The sequence below is a fragment of the Coregonus lavaretus genome, assembly GCF_964263955.1.
Source record: "Coregonus lavaretus genome assembly, chromosome: 1".
Classification (NCBI taxonomy): Eukaryota; Metazoa; Chordata; class Actinopteri; order Salmoniformes; family Salmonidae; genus Coregonus; species Coregonus lavaretus.
In genome coordinates this window covers 59238263-59259852 of record NC_139988.1, presented here as the reverse complement: position 1 = coordinate 59259852, position 21590 = coordinate 59238263, and the positions used below count along the sequence as shown (strand labels likewise).

The following is a 21590-nucleotide window of genomic DNA, read 5'->3' as shown; positions in this document are numbered from 1 at the left end:
AAGCAAGCGGCACCACCAAGCAAGCGGCACCATGAAGACCAAGGAGCTCTCCAAACAGTTCAGGGACAAAGTTGTGGAGAAGTACAGATCAGGGTTGGGTTATAAAAAAATATCAGAAACTTTGAACATCCCACGGAGCACCATTAAATCCATTATAAAAAAATGGAAAGAATATGGCACTACAACAAACCTGCCAAGAGAGGGCCGCCCACCAAACTCACGGACCAGGCAAGGAGGACATTAATCAGAGAGGCTTGATGGGTTTCAGGGCATGGTAGGCAGTTTCAAACGGGTCCTCTTTCATGGATCCGCTAGCCCTGTACTCCACCTCTGGCAGTTCGTTGTTCTGGATGTAGTATGGGAGGGATGGTACCTCCCTTCTCACATGATCCTTTGACCCCGGTTTAGCGTGAAGAAGAGAACTGTGAGGAGACTCTTCCTCCGCCTCAGGGTCATACCTCTGTAAAGTCTGTGCCAAACTGTTGGGCTCATCTAGCTCCTGGGCGTCAGCATACACCAACAAATAAGGTAGGCTGGCCCCAGACAGCGTGTCCTCTGGTTTTCTGTGGTACTGCAGCCCAAAGTCCACCTCCACCGACACAAAATGGCTGCCCTTTTCCCTGGCCTCCTTTATCGCCGCGGTCACGTCCTTCATCTGCCACGACCCTCTGCGGTGGGGGTGAAAGGTCACGCTGCCTAGTAACGACCCCTGAGACCCTGGATTGACCTCTGACCCAGAGGGATCAGAGCGAAGCAGGAGGTGGATGGAGGAAGCAGGGTGGAGGAGTAAAGATCGACAGGCCGGGGTTTTGTAGCGTTTGCAGAACCAGGCGCTTGGCCGCGGTCGCCAGTCGAACAGGAAGTGGAACGTGGCAGAGAGGATAAAGTCCACCTGTGTGCAATCTAACTGTCACATGATCTGTCACATGATCTCAGTATATATACATCTGTTTTGAAAGGCCCCAGAGTCTGCAACACCACTAAGCAAGGGGCACCACCAAGCAAGCGGCACCATGAAGACCAAGGAGCTCTGCAAACAGGTCAGGGACAAAGTTGTGGAGAAGTACAGATCAAGGTTGGGTTATAAAAAAATATCAGAAACTTTGAACATCCCACGGAGCAATATTAAATCCATTATTAAAAAATTGAAAGAATATGGCACCACAACAAACCTGCCAAGAGAGGGCCGCCCACCAAAACTCACAGACCAGGCAAGGAAGATATTCATCAGAGAGGCAACAAAGAGACCAAAGATAACCCTGAAGGAGCTGAAAAGCTCCACAGCGGAGATTGGAGTATCTGTCCATAGGACCACTTTAAGCCGTACACTTCACAGAGCTGGGCTTTACGGATGAGTGGCCAGAAAAAAGCCATTGCTTAAAGAAATAAATAAGCAAACACATTTGGTGTTCGCCAAAAGGCATGTGGGAACTCCCCAAACATATGGAAGAAGGTACTCTGGTCAGATGAGACTAAAATTGAGCTTTTTGGCCATCAAGGAAAACGCTATGTCTGGCGCAAACCCAACACCTCTCATCACCCCGAGAACACCATCCCCACAGTGAAGCATGGTGGAGGCAGCATCATGCTGTGGGGATGTTTTTCATCGGCAGGGACTGGGAAACTGGTCAGAATTGAAGGAATGATGATGGCGCTAAATACAAGGAAATTCTTGAGGGAAACCTGTTTCAGTCTTCCAGAGATTTGAGACTGGGACGGAGGTTCACCTTCCAGCAGGACAATGACCCTAAGCATACTGCTAAAGCAACACTTGAGTGGTTTCATGGGAAACATTTAAATGTCTTAGAATGGCCTAGTCAAAGCCCAGACCTCAATCCAATTGAGAATCTGTGGTATGACTTAAAGATTGCTGTACATTAGCGGAACCCATCCAACTTGAAGGAGCTGGAGCAGTTTTGCCTTGAAGAATGGGCAAAAATCCCAGTGGCTAGATGTGCCAAGCTTATAGAGACATACCCCAAGAGACTGGCAGCTGTAATTGCTGCCAAAGGTGGCTCTACATAGTATTGACTTTTGGGGGGTGAATAGTTATGCACGCTCAAGTTTTCTGTTTTTTTGTCTTATTTCTTGTTTGTTTCACAAAAAACAAACAAAGTGGTAGGCATGTTGTGTAAATCAAATGACACAAACCCCCCAAAAATTCTAGGTTGTAAGGCAACAAAATAGGAAAAATGCCAAGTGGGGTGAATACTTTCGCAAGCCACTGTAGGCCTAGGCTATTGATGGATTCAAGACAATGTTGTTTTTATTTATCTCAGATTTTCAGTTTGTCAGTGTCAAAGAAGCCTGCCATTTCCATCATTTGTGCGGTATAAAAAAAGATTCTGCCAAAGTCTCCAGTCATGTAAAATGAAGTAGAATTGCATGAAATGCATTCATAAAAGGCCACATTTTTCCCAGACCCTAGGCTACTAAAAATGTTCTCCATGTGTGCAACTTCTGTAAGTGCCTCTACTCTACTGCTCTATGCCACTAGCAAATGCGATGATATGCATGCAATGCTTTATTACAAGGGTTCGTTTTTTTTTTCATGCATTCCGGTACCTCAGAACTCCCCAGCTCATCCCACTCTAGCACTCACTTTCTGTTCCGGCACCTCCCGATTTACAAATTAAGCACTGCCCATAATGACAAAGTGAAAACATGTTTTTAGAAATGTTTGCAAATTTATTGAAAAATAAATACAGAAATATCTTATTTACATAAGTATTCACACCCCTGAGTCAATACTTTGTAGAAGCACCTTTGGCAGTGATTACAGCTGTGAGTCTTTCTGGGTAAGTCTCTAAGAGCTTTCCACACCTGGATTGTGCAACATTTGCTCATTATCTTTTCTAAATTCTTCAAGCTCTAAAGTATTACTTTAGTGCATGCCTTGTTGCAAACAGAATGCATGTTTTGGAATATTTTTTATTCTGTACAGGCTTCCTTCTTTTCACTCTGTCAATTAGGTTAGTATTGTAGAGTAACTACAATGTTTTTAATCCATCCTCAGTTTTCTCCTATCACAGCCATTCAACTCTGTAACTGTTTTAAAGTCACCATTGTTCTCATGGTGAAATCCCTGAGCGATTTCCTTCCTCTCCGGCAATTGAGTTAGGAAGGACGCCTGTATCTTTGCAGTGACTGGTTGTATTGATACACCATCCAGTGTAATTAATCACTTCACCATGCTCAAAGAGATATTAAATGTCTCACCTATCAATAGGTGCCCTTTTTGCGAGGCATTGGAAAATCTCCCTGGGCTTTGTGGTTGAATCTGTGCTTGAAATTCAGGCCTCGGTTGAGGGACCTTACAGAACTGTATGTGTGTGGTACAGAAATGATGTAGTCATTCAAAAATCATGTTAAACACCATTATTGCAATCAGAGTGAGTCCATGCAAGTTATTATGTGACTTGTTAAGCACATTTTTACTCCTAAACTTATTTAGGCTTGCCATAAAAAAGGGGTTGAATACGTATTGACTCAAGACATTTCAGCTTTTCATTTTTAATTAATTTGTAAACATTTTGAAAAAACATAATTCCACTTAAACATTATGGGGTATTGTGTGTAGGCCAGTGACATTTTTTTTTAACGTAATAAATTCAGGCTGTAACACAACAGAATGTGGAAAAAGTCAAGCGGTGTGAATAGTTTCTGAAGGCACTGTAGCTTCAAACTGCACAATTCTTCCTCTCTCTGTAGCCCAAACAATGCATTTGATTAATCCACTGTGTTAACAATGGAGGGTCATTTGATTTCTAGTTTTTAAGCAAAAGTTTTTTCAAAATGATTGATGAAAAAAGTACAGTCCAACTCATTGGGTATCTCACCGCACCCTTATACAGTGGGGAAAAAAAGTATTTAGTCAGCCACCAATTGTGCAAGTTCTCCCACTTAAAAAGATGAGCGAGGCCTGTAATTTTCATCATAGGTACACGTCAACTATGACAGACAAATTGGAGAAAAAAAATCCAGAAAATCACATTGTAGGATTTTTTATGAATTTATTTGCAAATTATGGTGGAAAATAAGTATTTGGTCACCTACAAACAAGCAAGATTTCTGGCTCTCACAGACCTGTAACTTATTCTTTAAGAGGCTCCTCTGTCCTCCACTCGTTACCTGTATTAATGGCACCTGTTTGAACTTGTTATCAGTATAAAAGACACTTGTCCACAACCTCAAACAGTCACACTCCAAACTCCACTATGGCCAAGACCAAAGAGCTGTCAAAGGACACCAGAAACAAAATTGTAGACCTGCACCAGGCAGGGAAGACTGAATCTGCAATAGGTAAGCAGCTTGGTTTGAAGAAATCAACTGTGGGAGCAATTATTAGGAAATGGAAGACATACAAGACCACTGATAATCTCCCTCGATCTGGGGCTCCACGCAAGATCTCACCCCGTGGGGTCAAAATGATCACAAGAACGGTGAGCAAAAATCCCAGAACCACACGGGGGGACCTAGTGAATGACCTGCAGAGAGCTGGGACCAAAGTAACAAAGCCTACCATCAGTAACACACTACGCCGCCAGGGATTCAAATCCTGCAGTACCAGACGTGTCCCCCTGCTTAAGCCAGTACATGTCCAGGCCCGTCTGAAGTTTGCTAGAGTGCATTTGGATGATCCAGAAGAGGATTGGGAGAATGTCATATGGTCAGATGAAACCAAAATAGAACTTTTTGGTAAAAACTCAACTCGTCGTGTTTGGAGGACAAAGAATGCTGAGTTGCATCCAAAGAACACCATACCTACTGTGAAGCATGGGGGTGGAAACATCATGCTTTGGGGCTGTTTTTCTGCAAAGGGACCAGGACGACTGATCCGTGTAAAGGAAAGAATGAATGGGGCCATGTATCGTGAGGGCATTGAAGATGAAACGTGGGTCTTTCAGCATGACAATGATCCCAAACACACCACCCGGGCAACGAAGGAGTGGCTTCGTAAGAAGCATTTCAAGGTCCTGGAGTGGCCTAGCCAGTCTCCAGATCTCAACCCCATAGAACATCTTTGGAGGGAGTTGAAAGTCTGTGTTGCCCAGCGACAGCCCCAAAACATCACTGCTCAAGAGGAGATCTGCATGGAGGAATGGGCCAAAATACCAGCAACAGTGTGTGAAAACCTTGTGAAGACTTACAGAAAACGTTTGACCTGTGTCATTGCCAACAAAGGGTATATAACAAAGTATTGAGAAACTTTTGTTATTGACCAAATACTTATTTTCCACCATAATTTGCAAATAAATTTATAAAAATCCTAAAATGTGATTTTATGGATTTGTTTTTCTCATTTTGTCTGTCATAGTTGACGTGTACCTATGATGAAAATTACAGGCCTCTCTCATCTTTTGAAGTGGGAGAACTTGCACAATTGGTGGCTGACTAAATACTTTTTTTCCCCCACTGTATGTAGAAAGACAGATTAAAAGTACATATATATTGTAAAACTTCTGACAGACAACTTTCTTACTTTTGGACTTTATAGCACTCCCAGAAGGCAAGAATCATTGAGTCACTGATTTAGTCTCTTGTCTAATAAACTCTGTACATTAGTTTATACTGGAATAAGCATACATTTTCTTTAACTATAATTTAGTTAGTTATGTTCCAACACTCCCTCCATCTTGTGCCAATATCAGTTATTTTTAAGTCTTGGTTCCAATATTTTATATTTTTTTCTAAGAGATTGTCAGTTGGATAGGCTTTCTGCAAGGTTTTGTAAATCTTACCTATCATAACCTTTTCTGACTCAAGTAGAAGTTTCTCAACATTGCTCTGATATCCAAAAGATACCAGATCGAAATTTTGTGATGTAAAACTTTTAAGTTGCATGTATTTGAAAATGTCTACATTTGTCAGTCCAAAATTGCCTTTTAATTCTGTCATGGAAATAATTGTATATATTTCCTATTACCAAGTCGTTTACGGTTTCTATTTTTTTTTTTTTTTTTTTTTTTGTATAATAATAATATAATATGCCATTTAGCAGACGCTTTTATCCAAAGCGACTTACAGTCATGCGTGCATACATTTTTTTTTTTTTTTGTGTATGGGTGGTCCCGGGGATCGAACCCACTACCTTGGCGTTACAAGCGCCGTGCTCTACCAGCTGAGCTACAGATATGCCTTTAGTTTTCCCTGTGGGCTAATTTATCTGTGAATTCTGAAAAGCTATCCAAGAAATGTTCCATAGGGGTGTGTTTTTAGAGAGTGATATTGGTTCTTGTTGAATTATAATTTTTTCTTCCATATTGTTATAGTGTTCTTAACTATGAAGTTGTTAATGTTCTTAGCTCCATTCTTTGAAAACAGACACTTGAAAAGATTCTGGGGATGAACATGCGCATCTTCAATATGTACCCATTACTCCTCTTTAGTGCATTTAACAATATATTGTAAAAGCCTTGGATAGCGAGTTGTAAAAACTTTCCTATTTATTCTAGGAGTTTTATTTGCCCATATAAAGTCTGTTATGGCCGAGTATACTTTTAAAAAGAATGTCTTCAGTGGGGTAATTGGTATTACTGAAAATAAATTAAAAAACTTTGGGAGCCATGCCATTCTAAAGAGGTTTATTCTACCTGTAAGATTGATGGGAAGGCTGTTCCATTTAATTAGATCTGCTTTCATGTTGTTGAGTAATGGGATAAATTATCTTTATATATTTGTTGTTTGTTGTCACTTATTAAGCATCCTAAGTATTTAATATTTTTTGTGGTCCACTTAAAGGATTGCTGTAGATCATGAGTTATTATTTATATTTTTCCTATTGCCATTATTTCATTTTCTTCCACGTATATTTTATATCCTAAGATTTTAGAGTATTCTGAAAATATTTTTAACAAGGGGGCATTGACTTTTCAATATTAGTCGGGTATATCAAGAGATCGTCGGCAAATAAGTTTAGTTTATAGTCATGTTTACCAATACTGATACCTGTTATGTTTGGGTCCTGTCAAATTCTTTCTGCAAGCGGTTCAATTACCAGTGCAAACAGGAAGGGGGAGAGAGGACATCTCTGTCTCGTGTCCCTTTCTAAAGAAATTTAATCAGATAATGTATTATTTGTGTATATGTTTGCTTTAGGATATTTAGATAATATTTTAATGAAATGTATTATTTCAGCTGGAAAGTTGAAGGATTCCAATGTTTTTGATAGAAAAGGCCATTCAAGACGGTCAAAAGCCTTTTTGGCATCAACAGACATTATTGATAAATCTACATTTAGTTTTTTAGCGTATTGTAGTATACTGAAACATGTTCTTGTATTTGTTTATAAGAGTAAATTTTTTATAAACCCTGTTTGATTAATATGTATCAAGTCTGGCAAGACTTTTGCCATTCTGTTGCTTATGAGTTTTGTTATTATTTTATTGTCACAATTTTCTAAACTTATGGGTCTGTAATCTGCAGGGGACTCTCCAGATTTTACATTTTAGTCATTTTGCAGACGCTGTTATCCAGAGCAAGTTAGTGAGTGCATACATTTTATTTTTATTTATTTTTTCATACTGGACCCCCGTGGGAATCGAACCCACAACCCTGGCGTTGCAAACACCATGCTCTACCAACTGAGCTACACGGGGCTATTTTCCTGGTTTTAATATAAGTTAAATAACTGTTTGATACATGGAACTCAGAAGCACTGATTATTTGTAAATAGGGGCGCTACTTTGTCCCAGAATGTCAAATAGAATTGGGAAAGCTGTCCATACCTGGTGCTTTTCTCAGCGCGAATGGTTTTACAGGGTATAATATTTTTTGGGGGGGGTGATTTTTATTTTTACTGATTATTTTTTGTCTGCTGATAGTTGCTTCAGGGTTATTGAGTCTAAGAAGGCGGTAGGATCAATCCAACTGTTATTTAATTCTGATTTATATAGATTTTCACAGAAGCTTTAAAAATTGTTATTAACCTTTTACTGCAGTGGGCTAAATCAGGGTTACACAAAGTGATTCCTGGTAGTCTTAAACAGATCTACTTTGAAACAAAAGTATACACCTCACACACATGGTTATGGGCTTCAGAAAAAGAAGAAAACTGTATAATGTCAGATATAGAGTTGAAATGTATTCAATTTTAAGTTTGCACCACAATGTTACCTCTTTATATACATCACAGAAGACTGAAAAACAACAAAACATAGAACCAATTGATTTTCGGCAGGTTTTTAAAAAGGTTCTCATTCATTCACATACAACATACACTGAGTGTACAAAACATGAACAACACCTTCTTAATATTGAGTTGCCCTCAGAACAGCCTCAATTCGTCGGGGCATGGACTCTACAAGGAGTTGAAAGCGTTCCACAGGGATGCTGTCCCATGTTGACTCCAATGCTTCCCACAGTTGTGTCAAATTGGCTGGATGTCCTTTGGGTGGTGGACCATTCTTGATACACAAGGGCGTAAAAAACACAGCAGCGTGGCAGTTCTTGACACAAACTGGTATGCCTGGCACCTATTACCAATAACCCGTTCAAAGGCACTTACATATTTTGTCTTGCCCATTCACCCTCCGAATGGCACACATACACAATCCATGTCTCAATTGTCTCAAGGCTTAAAAATCCTTCTTTAACCTGTCTCCATCCCTTCATCTACACTGATTGAAGTGGATTTAACAGGTGACATCAATAAGGGATCATAGCTTTCACCTGGTATCACCAGGTCAGTATGTCATGGAAAGAGCAGGTGTTCTTAATGTTTTGTACACTCAGTGTACAGACTATGCATCCACACATGCCCATTCTCTCCCACCCTGCTACACATATTCACCCTCCCTCACACCTCTCTCACATATCCATTCATATACACACAGCCACACACACCCACACATACACAGACACAGACACAGAACAGTTATTGATATACAGTACCTTCGGAAAGTATTCAGTCCCCTTGACTTTTTCCACATTTTGTTAGATTACAGCCTTATTCTAAAATATATTAAATTCTTTTTTTTCCTCATCAATCTATACACAACACCCCATAATGACAAAGGAAAAACTGGTTTTTATAAATTTTTGCAAATGTATTACAAATAAAAAACAGAAATACCTTATTTACATAAGTATTCAGACCCTTTGCTATGAGACTCGAAATTGAGCTCAGGTGCATCCTGTTTCCATTGATCATCCATGAGATGTTTCTACAACTTGATTGGAGTCCACCTGTGGTAAATTCAATTGATTGGACATGATTTGGAAATGCACACACCTGTCTATAAAAGGTCCCACAGTTGACAGTACATGTCAGAGCAAAAACCAAGCCATGAGGTCGAAGGAATTGTCCGTAGAGCTCCGAGACAGGATTGTGTCGAGGTACAGATCTGGGGAAGGTTACCAAAACATTTCTGCAGCATTGAAGGTCCCCAAGAACACAGTGGCCTCCATCATTCTTAAATGGAAGAAGTTTGGAACCACTAAGACTCTTCCTAGAGCTGGCCGCCAGGCCAAACTGAGCAGTCGGGGGAGAAGGGCCTTGGTCAGGGAGGTGACCAAGAACCCGATGGTCATTCTGACAGAGCTCTAGAGTTCCTCTGTGGAGATGGGAGAACCTTACAGAAAGACAACCATCTCTGCAGCACTCCACCAATCAGGCCTTTATGGTAGAGTGGCCAGACGGAAGCCACTCCTCAATAAAAGGCACATGACAGCCCGCTTGGAGTTTGCCAAAAGGCACCTAAAGACTCACAGACCATGAGAAACAATATTCTCTGGTCTGATGAAATGAAGATTGAACTCTTTGGCCTGAATGCCAAGCGACACGTCTGGAGGTAACCTGGTAATAACCCTACGGTGAAGCATGGTGGTGGCAGCATCATGCTGTGGGGATGTTTTTCAGTGGCAGGGACTGGGAGACTAGTCAGGATCGAGGGAAAGATGAACAGAGCAAAGTATAGAGAGATCCTTGATGAAAACCTGCTCCAGAGTGCTCAGGACCTCAGACTGGGGCGAAGGTTCAGCTTCCAACAGGACAACGATCCTAAGCACACAGCCAAGACAACGCAGGAGTGGCATCGGGACAAGTCTCTGAATGTCCTTGAGTGGCCCAGCCAGAGCCCGGACTTGATCAAACATATCTGAAGAGACCAGAAAATAGCTGTGCAGCAACGCTCCCCATCCAACCTGACAGAGCTTGAGAGGATTTGCAAAGAAGAATGGGAGAAACTCCCCAAATACAGGTGTGCCAAGCTTGTAGCGTCATACCCAAGAAGACTTGAGGCTGTAATCGCTGCCAAAGGTGCTTCAACAAAGTACTGAGTAAAGGGTCTGAATACTTATGTAAATGTGATATTTTGTTTTGTTTATAAATTAGCAAACATTTCTAAAAACGTATTTTTGCTTTGTCATTATGGGCTATTGTGTGTAGATTGATGAGAGAAAAAACTATGTAATACATGTTATAATAAGGCTGTAACCTAAACAAAATATGGAAAAAGTCAAGGGGTCTGAATACTTTCTGAAGGCGCTGTACATGTTATATTTCCCCTTTTTAATTGTCTTATAAGTGTCCATGTAGCCCGTTGGCATCGGCTACTTCTATCATTACCTCATAGAGCAGAACAGTTACCTGGGGCCATCGACTGGAAAGGTTTTTTGCAGCTTGATTAAGGCTTCATCAGCGCTTGTGAATTCCATCCTTTGCGTTCCCTTCCATACCCACAGCACTGCTGGGAGGCAGAGTTGAGATTTGATCCCATTTTCCTCCAGTGACTGTCTGATTGGCAGGCATTCTTTACGTTTCTTTCTCAGCTTTGCAGACAGGTCCTGGACTAATCGAATTGTCTAGCCTTGGATTCTAATCTCCTTTCCCGCTTGTGACTTCAGAATGTTGACTTTGGTCTGATTGTTCCATTGTTTGAAGATTACTCTACGTGGGTATTTAGCGTTCTTCTGTTTCACGCCGATCCTATTGCATCGTTCCAGATCAACTGGTGATATACCCACCTCAAGTTACTCTGATATCAGTTTGACCTCATAACTGTAAAGGTCCCTTTTTCCTTGTCTTCTAGTAAATACAATATTCTCATGTTGTTACGTCTCATTCGGTTTTCTTGCTGGTCCAATTTCTCTTCTAAAGTTTGCAACTTTGTTTTCAAAAGGTACATTTTGTTGTGTTGTTCGTTCATGCGCACGCCTTGTTTGTGCGTATCTGACATGATAGCTTCTGCTATCTTTTCTAGGCGAATCTACTTTTTAAAGGTTCATGATCTTGACACCACAAACAGTAGCCTTGACATTCCCTAAGTTGACAGACTGATGAGTTCAATCAGGGTAGTAGTGAGATCCAGGGGTGCAACTTTGGTTTTAGAAGTGGGGGGGGACATAACTTGGTGGGGGGTCTGGGGGTCCTCCCATTTTTGGGGGCATCTAAAGCTCATTTCCTGCATTTCTACACAATATTATATGACCCATGGCCTTTCTAGCCACCTCTATTTAGAAAAACATAAAGTAAGCAAAAATGCCCATTCATCAAGCTAGGTAAGAGATCATTATTAAATATGTTTAAGTGATTGATAATACTGAACTAGATCAATGATAATTCAATAATCAGTAGTGTTGCACCTTTAACCAATAGCCTAACAAATGAACAACTCTTACAAAGTTAAAATACTTTTGTCTTTATTAAGACATCCTCTACATCAAATTTCAGCCAGACCGCCCAGCCAGCCCGAGCCACCTGCAAGCCCAACCCCCACCAGCCTAGTCAATAACTCAACTCTCTCCCCAACACAACTTCCTTCCCATCTTTTTTTAAATGTCTCAAGCAAAGGTTTGGAAAACAAAAGTCTTATAAAAACACACATACACCTACACATTAACACACAGAAACAGTACACCTTCCATATAATTCATATCATAGGTCTAATAGTACTGTAGAGCTCTTTTTACCTGCACACAATATAGCTGGGTCACCCTGTCCTGTCCCTAGGGGTCCACCGCCCTGCAGTGCCCCAACCCAACACACCCCACTCAGCTTTAGGATCTTAGTGAAACATTAATTGTTGGTTTCCTGTGTGTTAGGCCAATGCCAAAGTGTCAACCAACAGTACGTCAGAACCCCAGGGCCAGGACTGAGCAGCCCAGCAGCTAGGGATTGCCTAAATAGGTATCTCCCCTGACGTGGGCATGTTTTCAATACAGACTCCTTTTGTCATACTGTATTCCATATAAGGCATCCAGACCTTATGAAAGTTGCACAGTATATCCTTAATCTTGTAATAAATCAAATCTAGTGATACATAACTTTACATTTCTTCCATCCATTGTGGGAGGATAACCAACCTTCCAATTAATGGCAATGCATTTCTAAGTTACACAGTTTCTTCTGATAACAGTCTCCAGTATCAACATTTCCAAGCAAACAAAAACAGGGAGAAGGGAGAATCTGTAGACCTGCTGAGGTAAAAGTACATACTCTTTGCCAGAATTCAGCCTGCCTTCACAAGATCATAACATATGCAAATATGTCCCTTTTTGTGTTTTACACCTCCAGCAGAATAATTGCATTTCTGTGTGCATGATGTTCAGTTTCACTGGCATATAGTAAATTATATGGATGGTCTTAAACTGCAGTAATTTATGTCTGAGATTATATGAACATGACTGGGCATTCTAACATATCTGTATCCATTCAGCATCATCAATAGCGTCTCCCAGATCTTCCTCACATTTTTGTTTTACATGTTTTGTGTCATCGGGAAAAGCCTCTATCAAGCCTTGATACAGTTTGGAAATCAACTTTAGAAGTTTGTCAGACTGCCTTAAAATAGTTTCAATCTATGAAGCTTCTTGCTTGTCCAGTGTTTGCTGCACAGAGAAAATAAAGTGATGTATCTGACACCTGTCACCATCTGATCCTGCTAAGACATGATGAGCATAGTGTTGTGTACTGACTGTGCACCATGACAGTGAAGCCTGTAGAGCTGTTGATACCGTGTCAGTGTGAAAAGTAGGGAATTAGCTAGGGAAACTGACAGATCAATAACGTTGCATTGCTATACTGACTAATAAAAACTGACATTGCGCTGAAAAAACGTCAGAATAGTTTGTTTAATCGTTTGCTTCACTTTAGGTGCGATTGAGGCAAATATAATAGCTAAAGTTAGTGAGCTAGCTAGCTAGCTAAAGTTAGCCAACTTTTGGCTAGCTCTGCTAGCTAATGGTACAATGCTACATCATCAAATGTACTTCTGTTGAAACTGTATAAAACAAAGGCTACAAAACATTTTCATACACACAACAGCTGTTAGATAGTGCTACCTGACAGATACTGTAGCTACAGGCTAGCTAGAGCTGAACTGGCGCTGGCGCTGGCAATGCCAGGGTTGTGGGTTTGATTCCCACGGGGGGCCAGTATGAAAATGTATGCACTCACTAACTATAAGTCGCTCTGGATAAGAGCGTCTGCTAAAAAGTCTAAAATGTAATAACTAGCTGCTAGTAGTTCATTCACTTCAGTCAAGAAGGGATGAAACATTGCCTAATGTAACATGTCAGTTACACTACTAGCTCAGCACTGGGAATAAACATTTTCTTTCTGTGAAATAGCATATACTTTGCCAGCTAGATCAGTCAACTAAAGAGTAGCCAGTTTCTACTCTGCTTGTTTTTACAACTCTGAGTTAAAGCTTAACACAGACAGCAGCTGCCTCTGTTCATCTCTCCCATGCTGGTCCTATACTCCAGCCTTTCAGAAGCTCTATCTTCACACAGCCTGTCCGCACACTCTGCTCTGTGGTGTCTGTGCAGTCCTATATCCAGCCGGCTGAAACGAAAACAGCCTACCTGACCGCTCTGAGGCGTCCGCATGGTTCTAAAGCACACCGGAGCCACGTTTTGTATCACAGTGCAATGATAAAACTGGGGGGGGACAAACATGCAATTTCAGAATGTGGGGGGTCATGTCCCCCCAGTCCCCAGTGAAAGTTGCGCCCCGGGATTCAACTTGAAGGAGTTCTCTAAATTCCCTGTACCCTACTTTTAAATCATGCTGAGAATAATTTGGGCAATCATCTTTTCACACTAGACCATTTGTGCATATAAAATAATGGGGGGGGGGGGTTCAAAGCCTCAGTTCAAGGAAAAACTACAGTACTCCTGTTTTATAAATAAAGTGCAGTTTAGCCGGGAGGACCAAGGGCAATATTTGGGTTTCCAAATGGAGGCGGCTCAATTAATGGAGGATATGAAGGCAGCTATTATGAGATGACAGAGGATTTTCTGTGCTCGCCTGAAACGGCTCTTTCCGCAGGTGATGAGAACCCGAGGTGAATCGTCGTTTTGTTAATTAGGAGGACTAATATTGTGTCGGTTTATATAATCACATTCACATTTATTCTATAATGTCTGAAACAGAACTATCATTGTTTGACTGAATAAAGAAAAACCCTTGACTGGTACTGTATGTTTTTCATCAGCTGTTATGAAGACTCAAAACAAGTTATATCTCTGCAACAAGATATCATCAGGTCACTTTGGTAAAACAAAAGGCTTTCTTTCTTAAAATGAATCACTACAAAGTGATGCTTCCATTTCAACCCCTAACCTCTATGCCTACCCTATGGTGTTCAGTTCACTAGGCCTATGTAAAGTGACTAGATAGGTGTCAGCAACAGGCCTCCTGTAGCTCAGTTGGTAGAGCATGGTCCTTGCAATTCCAGGGTTGTGGGTTCGATTCCCACTGGGGGCCAGTGTGAAAAATGTATGCGCTCACTAACTGTAAGTCGTTCTGGATAAGAGCGTCTGCTAAATGACTAAAATGTAAAAATGTAAAGCTCCACCCTGGAGACATCACTCTTCTTTCAGATCTGTGAACACTTACGGCAGGGGAAAGGGACTTGGGCAGGTTGAAATGTTACTGAAATGGAATTGGGCCTGTTGGGCCTGTTCAATCATGTGGAAAGATCGCACTCTAGAGGTGAGTTCCATCTAGTAAAACTGATAAGAATGTAATCTTTCCAGCTTTGTCAATGTGAGAAATTGCCAAAGAGTTGACCTTGTGTGCCATTCGATATTGGTTCTATTTGTCTTCAGGGTCCAGACAAATAATTAATTTGCCCCTTAGGGCTACCGTAACCAGCCATTAGGTTCAGTGTTTAATGTTCAGCATGATTAACCAGATATTGTGCTAATTAACAGATTAAGTGATTGATTAAGAGCTGCTCTCGCTGTCAGCATGTAAATTCTAGATTATAAGCTTGATGAGTGACAAATAAAGACATGAGTCAGACTATTGTGAGTGATGGTCCAGGTGGAATGGGTTTTTTACCACTATAATGAATGGCCTAATACTGTATAACAATTTTATTGTTGGTTTTGGTACTATCCCCACTTGGCCTCATTGGAGTCATTACCCGCCTTCATTAAACAAGTTGAAAAGGCCAACAAGTATCTTGGAATGGGATTGAACTACTTGACTCACTGGCCGCTGCGTTTGAGGAACATTGGTGTCTGATGCCACCTGTTGGAATAGAAGGGAATAATAATAATAATAATAATATGCCATTTAGCTTTTATCCAAAGCGACTTACAGTCATGTGTGCATACATTTTTACATATGGGTGGTCCCGGGGATCGAACCCACTACCCTGGCATTACAAGCGCCATGCTCTACCAATTGAGCTACAGAGGACCACTAAAGGCAATGCCGTCTCAAACGTTCAACAGTTTGCTAAAATGGTTTTTCAAATATATAAATGTTTCCATATTATTATACACTGTGTTATTTGCAGTCATTTTCATCTGTTAGGTGAAATCTAATATCTTTATTCAGCAATGCATGTCCCCTTTCAGGTCATGAAAATGAAATGGTTCAAATAGTTCAGGTTGTGGGCCTATGTGGTCTCATGTATGGGTGACCCCAGTGAATCTAGTGGGTCAAGTAATACAAGCTCCATATGTTTCACACAAAATGTCTTTATGTAGGCCTAAGTATAAAGACACAGTGCTAGTAGAGTTTGGTTTTGATGTTTTTCATCAAAAACAGCTAAATGAATCTACACATCTCTGTACAAGCTCTGGTAATATTGTATGTCCAGTCAAACAATGAGCAACAGACATTGAAAACATGTTTAACAATAAAGGGTCTATAGCAAGAGCTGCAATTAAGCGACCTTCAGTCTCTCTCCAGTCGACCCTGAGTTTCACAAGGCACAGTTCAGACATATGTAATTTTCCAACCTACACAACAGGACAATGATCCACAATATTCCTATCACCCACAGTGCAGATAGGCAAAGTAATGTGTAGTGTATTCAATTTCATATTCTGTTGCCATCTAGTGGACACTGTGTGCAATCCTGAATGGCCACCTATGTGCCCAAATGCGTAATGATCGATAATCACAAGTGGATGGTCCTACATTCAGCTGTTCGTGACTTCAAATTGTCATTAAATGTTTAATTACTCAGGTCTACTCTTGTAATTACATACAGAATGTCCGATGTCATTTTCATTAAATTCCCGTTTTCATATGTCCAATAGGCTTTAATTGTGAGACGTCATGTGGCGTGACAGGTGGTGCCGTTCCCGGAAGAACTCATGGCAGATAGGGCAGGTGAGTTTCTCCTCTCGCCTCCTCACCTGGGACTCCGCCGCAAACTCATTCTTGTGGTGGGAGCGCATGTGGAACACCAGGTCTGAAGTCATGCGGAAGGAGAGGTTACACTTGGCGCACCAGTTCTGCACTGACACCCCAAAGGAGCTAAATGTTGGAGGAAGAATCGATGACGTGCTTTGTAGTTGGGCTCTAATGCTCCTGGACCAGTGCTCTGGAGGGTAGGGAAAAGCGTTGCCAGTAACCGGTGTGGGTAGGGTCTGTGCGCCAGGTAAATCACCATTCAACATATTAGATGCCAACAAATTGTTGTATCCCAGAACAGTCTTTGAGGTAAAAATGTCTCTCACGTCCTCTAGGTAGTTCGATGGGGCAGGTGTGTTGGATGGGTGAGCTGTAGAGCGGTTAGAAGAAGTCCTTTTACTGGGTTTACAGAAAGCACTTTTCTGCTCCTCCTGTCCACTGCGCAGAACGAATGAAAACACACTGCTGTTTGAGTTCAAACCAGAGCTCATCTCCATCACTGTCTCAGAATCTGTTGGTTTTTCTTGTTCGTGTATGAAACTAATTTTCGCTGCTCCTACTTCTGTAAACGCACTATTTTTACATTCCACTCGGTCCCTTTTGAGATGGTACTTCTCCGCCTTCAGTTTCAAGGCAGAGCCAGTTGACTCTGGCGCAATGAGGTGGTAGTCTCTGGTTATCTGTGTGATGTTGTCATTCAAGATATTGGTTTTCTCCAGTAACACCGGTTTCCTCCATCGGGGGTAATCCGTCTCCTGGTGCTTCCTTTTCCGCAGAGAAATCTCTGCTTCCTCGCTGGCGCTGGATTTTTTACGTTCCAGATCCCTGGCGATGTTGTGGAAGTCTGTGATGCGGTGTTGTCGCTTTATTTCCATGTGTTTGTGTTCGTAGGCCTCTCTGCTCGGCATGTCATTCTTCACCTGCGCGCACAGGAAGCGGCAGTGGGCCAAGTAGGGATGCTCGTTCTTGAAGACCTGGTTACATTTTGCGCATTTGAGCTCTGTGAAGATATATACATTTTGTTAGTTAATATGTACATTACAAAACACATTGGTGCAAAATGAAGTCAGACATAATGTAAATAAATAACAATAGTCCACATATGTTTGAACATTTTCAGTACGTCTCTTCATTTTGTCAGTTCCATTACGCATTTACGCACAGGCTACAACAAAACTCCTGACAAATTCTGAAACAACAAAACAACAAGGGTAACATTAGTAGGCCTATCTTTTGAGGATGATCATGAAAAAGATGCAGATGCCCTTGTCAAAATATCCTATAGGATTAATTATTTTTCCAATAGAATCCTATAGGATTCTCACATTCCTATAGGGTTTTGTGTCACCTCTAACAGAATCCTATTGGAGTACTTTCTTTCCTATTGGAAATCAAATGTAGTCCGATTGGATCCTATAGGTTTTGATCATTCTTGTAGGATTTTGTCACCCCAATCAGAATCCTGTTAGAACTTTTTTTCTAAATTGAACCCAATAAATTATAAGCTGTTGTCATAAGTTCTAGTACAATAAAACAACATTAATAACAATATTTTCGTTGATCGGAAACAACAGTTCTATATTAATTTCTGTTTTATTCACCTTTAAGAAAGCTGTCCCTTTAAGAGTGATTGATGACATCACAGCTAGCAGGTCTTGCAGTGTTAATTAACTACCAAGTTCAGCTCCCCACCTGTTGCTTTGACAAGTGGCAATTAATCACTCATATTGATTAGGGGGAAATCAGGTTGTATGCACTGTTGAAACTAACACAACTCAAAAACCACATGTGAAATTGGAAATATTGTTTGCAACTCTTGTTAGAGAAGAATCTGCTAAAGACAACCAGCTACATTTTGGCGTGATGCATTTTGATTTGGGGGTTACCGAAACGGAAACACAACACAACACTTATTTGTCAATCAATCACTCATATTGATGTCATGTTGAAATCAATAGAACAAGAGGGGGGGAGTCGGGTTGCACATCCTGTTCAAACTAACCTCACAACAACAACAAATATCTGGGAATAATATGTATATCACTGGTTAGAGGACAACTTGTAGAAGACAGCCAGCTACATTTTGGATTGTTGCATTTTGTTTCAAGTGGGTCGCCAACGCAGAAAGCTAAACGCAACACTATTTTGTTAATCACTCATATACATTTGAAATCTATAGAGCAGTGGCAGACATTTGGTGTGTATGCACTGTTTAAACTAACACTATTCAAAGGCCACACTGAATCTGAGAATAATTTGAATAGCAATGGTTAGAAGAGAATTTGCTGAAGAAAATCATCTAAATTCTAGAATGTCGGATGGAAGTTTTGTAAGGCTGCTAAAACGGGTAAGGAAACAAATCAGTTGCTTTGTTATTTAACTTCAACGAATCACGACCCGCCATTGGATATCAATAGTGACAAGGGTCGGCTGTTATTTGAGTGATAGTTTGACTCTCAAATGTATGTATTGGTGTGATGCAAGCAAGTTTTATAGAGTGTGCGCCCCGAATTTTCCCTGCCATTTGAGTTTGAAAATGATAGTAGAATTCGACCGCCGGCGCGTATGACAGAATCAACGGTACAAAACCAATGATATTGATCTGTTTTAAGCAATCCATTTTGTGTAGTGATTACTATAAATGTTTATACTAACATCACTAATCTGTGGTCAAAACGTGAGGTTGTGTAATGTAGTAACACATACAGTCCACGTACAGGAACTTAGCGCTAAAATAATGTAATATGGAGCTTTATTAGACAATCTCACAGCTAAATATGGCACAGAAACCTGAACATTTATGTTAAACTGCAATCAGACCAGTAAACTGAGGAACAGTCTCTCTCCCATGTCTCTACGGAGCACAATCTTCATCTCTTCGCCTACTCACACCAGTAATAATTCCCTGAGGTTCTCAACCTCTTCAACATACCAGCACAATATGGGAGTGATTCAATCCTATCAGATTTTGAAACCAGTCCTATTGGACTCCTATGGGATACTATAGGATTTTATCTAATAGGATTCCAATACAATAATTCAATAGACAAATCGTACCAGATTTTGGAACCAGTCCTATTGGACTCCTATGGGATACTATAGAATTGTATCTTATAGGATTCCAATACAATAATTCAATAGACAAATCGTACCATATTTTGGAACCAGTCCTGTTGGATTCCTATGGGATTCTATCCTATATGATTTTATTGAATAAGATTTCAATACAAGAATCCTATAGAAAAACCCTAGCAGATTTTGAAACCAGTCCTATAGGATATAATCCCATAGGATTCCAATAGGACTGGTTCCAAAATCTGATAGGATTCTTCCATTGGATTCTTGTATTGAATCTTATAAGATAAAATCCTACAGGATAGGATCTTTTTGGTTAGGGTGCTGATAAAGAGCTGTATTTCTATAGCACTTTCCCAAGTTTCTCTATTTCTCTCACCGGCATTATGTCCTCTGGTTGAGATGTCAGTGAAGCCCAGTAGATGTGACAGCTCCTGGTCATACCACACCAACAATTCCTCTTCCTGATGGATGTCCCTTGTGGTCCGGAAATACAGCTGGCCTCCCTTCAGGAACGCTTCGGTGTTCTGCTCCTCCCGGTCACGTGCTGCCTGCACCAGCCGCAGCCAGGACAGCACGAGAGCAGAGCTCCGCATAGCCTCTGGGTCCACCTGTTCAGAGAAATAATTATGAATATTCATTCATAGAGACATCATTGTCAATATTTAAATGAGTATCACCTCTCCTCAATCATGGTGAAAACATTGAATTGATTGGAATTTGTAAAGGTGTAAATGTAATGGCTGGTCAATCATTTCCCACTGGTATATGGATGACTGAATGTCTATATCAACAAAAATATCTCATTGTAGAACAAGCCATTTTGTTGTTTATATTTTTTAAGAAGATTTTGATTTAGCCTATGAGTCTCTGTGTGGCATCCTTATGTCTCTGCGTGGTATCCCAGCTTGCAAGCCAAATTGTGTTATTAAATATAAAATTAACTTACCCTGAACACGTATGATTTGCTTCTCTTGTCGCAGGATTTTAGCGCTATAAAGGCGATGGTGTCATAGAACGTGTTCTGAAGGATGCACGGGCCGAACTGTGCCCCAGCAGGGATATTGCACGTGACATGTACGCTGGAGTAGAGGACTGTCGCGTGGGGGTGGAGGAATTTACCCTCACTGGTCCAGAGGGAATGAGGTAAAAAATTATGGTCCATGGTTTGTCTGTAGGAAGATGATATACGTTAATAATACATTATTAAAATGATTGTTATTCCAAAGTGTAGGACATTTTAAAGGTGATGAATCGAGATTTTGAATATGATGATGCTTTTGCGAAAGAGTTGTTAAAATGTATTGCATTCTTATATTATAATAAATTAATATATTAGGCTTAAACATGCATGATCCCAAATTAGTAGGCCGATATAAATACAGTGTAAAACTTTTCCCTAAATACTGTAATTTTGCTTTACAGCAGGAATGCTGTAAAATGTTTTACAGTAAGACAACTGTAATCATTACAGCAACACAGCTGTATTATATAATTACAGTAATATGCTGCCAGTATAATGCTGTAAATGCACAGTACAGCATGTTACCATTATCAGTTTTACGGTACCAAAACTTACTGTAATTTTTCTTTCAGTAATTGTAATTAATTAATTAATGTATGAATGAATTAAATTCATTGAGGGGAGGCGGGTTTGTTTTTTTACAGTATTTAGTGTGAGCAGGTTGGCTGCTAGGTAATGTTTTTTCATATTACAGCATATCAAATATACACTGCTCAAAAAAATAAAGGGAACACTAAAATAACACATCCTAGATCTGAATGAATGAAATAATCTTATTAAATACTTTTTTCTTTACATACAGTGGGGAAAAAAAGTATTTAGTCAGCCACCAATTGTGCAAGTTCTCCCACTTAAAAAGATGAGAGAGGCCTGTAATTTTCATCATAGGTA

The 21590-nt window shown here is 40.5% G+C and overlaps 2 protein-coding genes across 2 annotated transcripts; both read right to left on the bottom strand.

Annotated features, from left to right (window-relative positions):
• Positions 1–244: 244 nt before the first annotated feature.
• On the bottom strand, positions 245–13830 carry LOC311116855 (growth/differentiation factor 10-like; the record flags this gene model as incomplete). The annotated part of the gene is made up of 2 exons (XM_084157457.1): positions 245–892; positions 13807–13830. 2 exons carry the CDS (start codon positions 13828–13830, stop codon positions 245–247), a joined length of 672 nt encoding a protein of 223 aa, XP_084013583.1.
• Positions 13831–16506: 2676 nt separating this feature from the next.
• On the bottom strand, positions 16507–20840 carry LOC311116751 (zinc finger protein 488-like; the record flags this gene model as incomplete). The annotated part of the gene is made up of 3 exons (XM_084157446.1): positions 16507–17600; positions 20055–20286; positions 20625–20840. The coding sequence occupies 3 exons, from the start codon at positions 20838–20840 to the stop codon at positions 16507–16509; spliced, it is 1542 nt and encodes a 513-aa protein (XP_084013572.1).
• Positions 20841–21590: the final 750 nt, after the last annotated feature.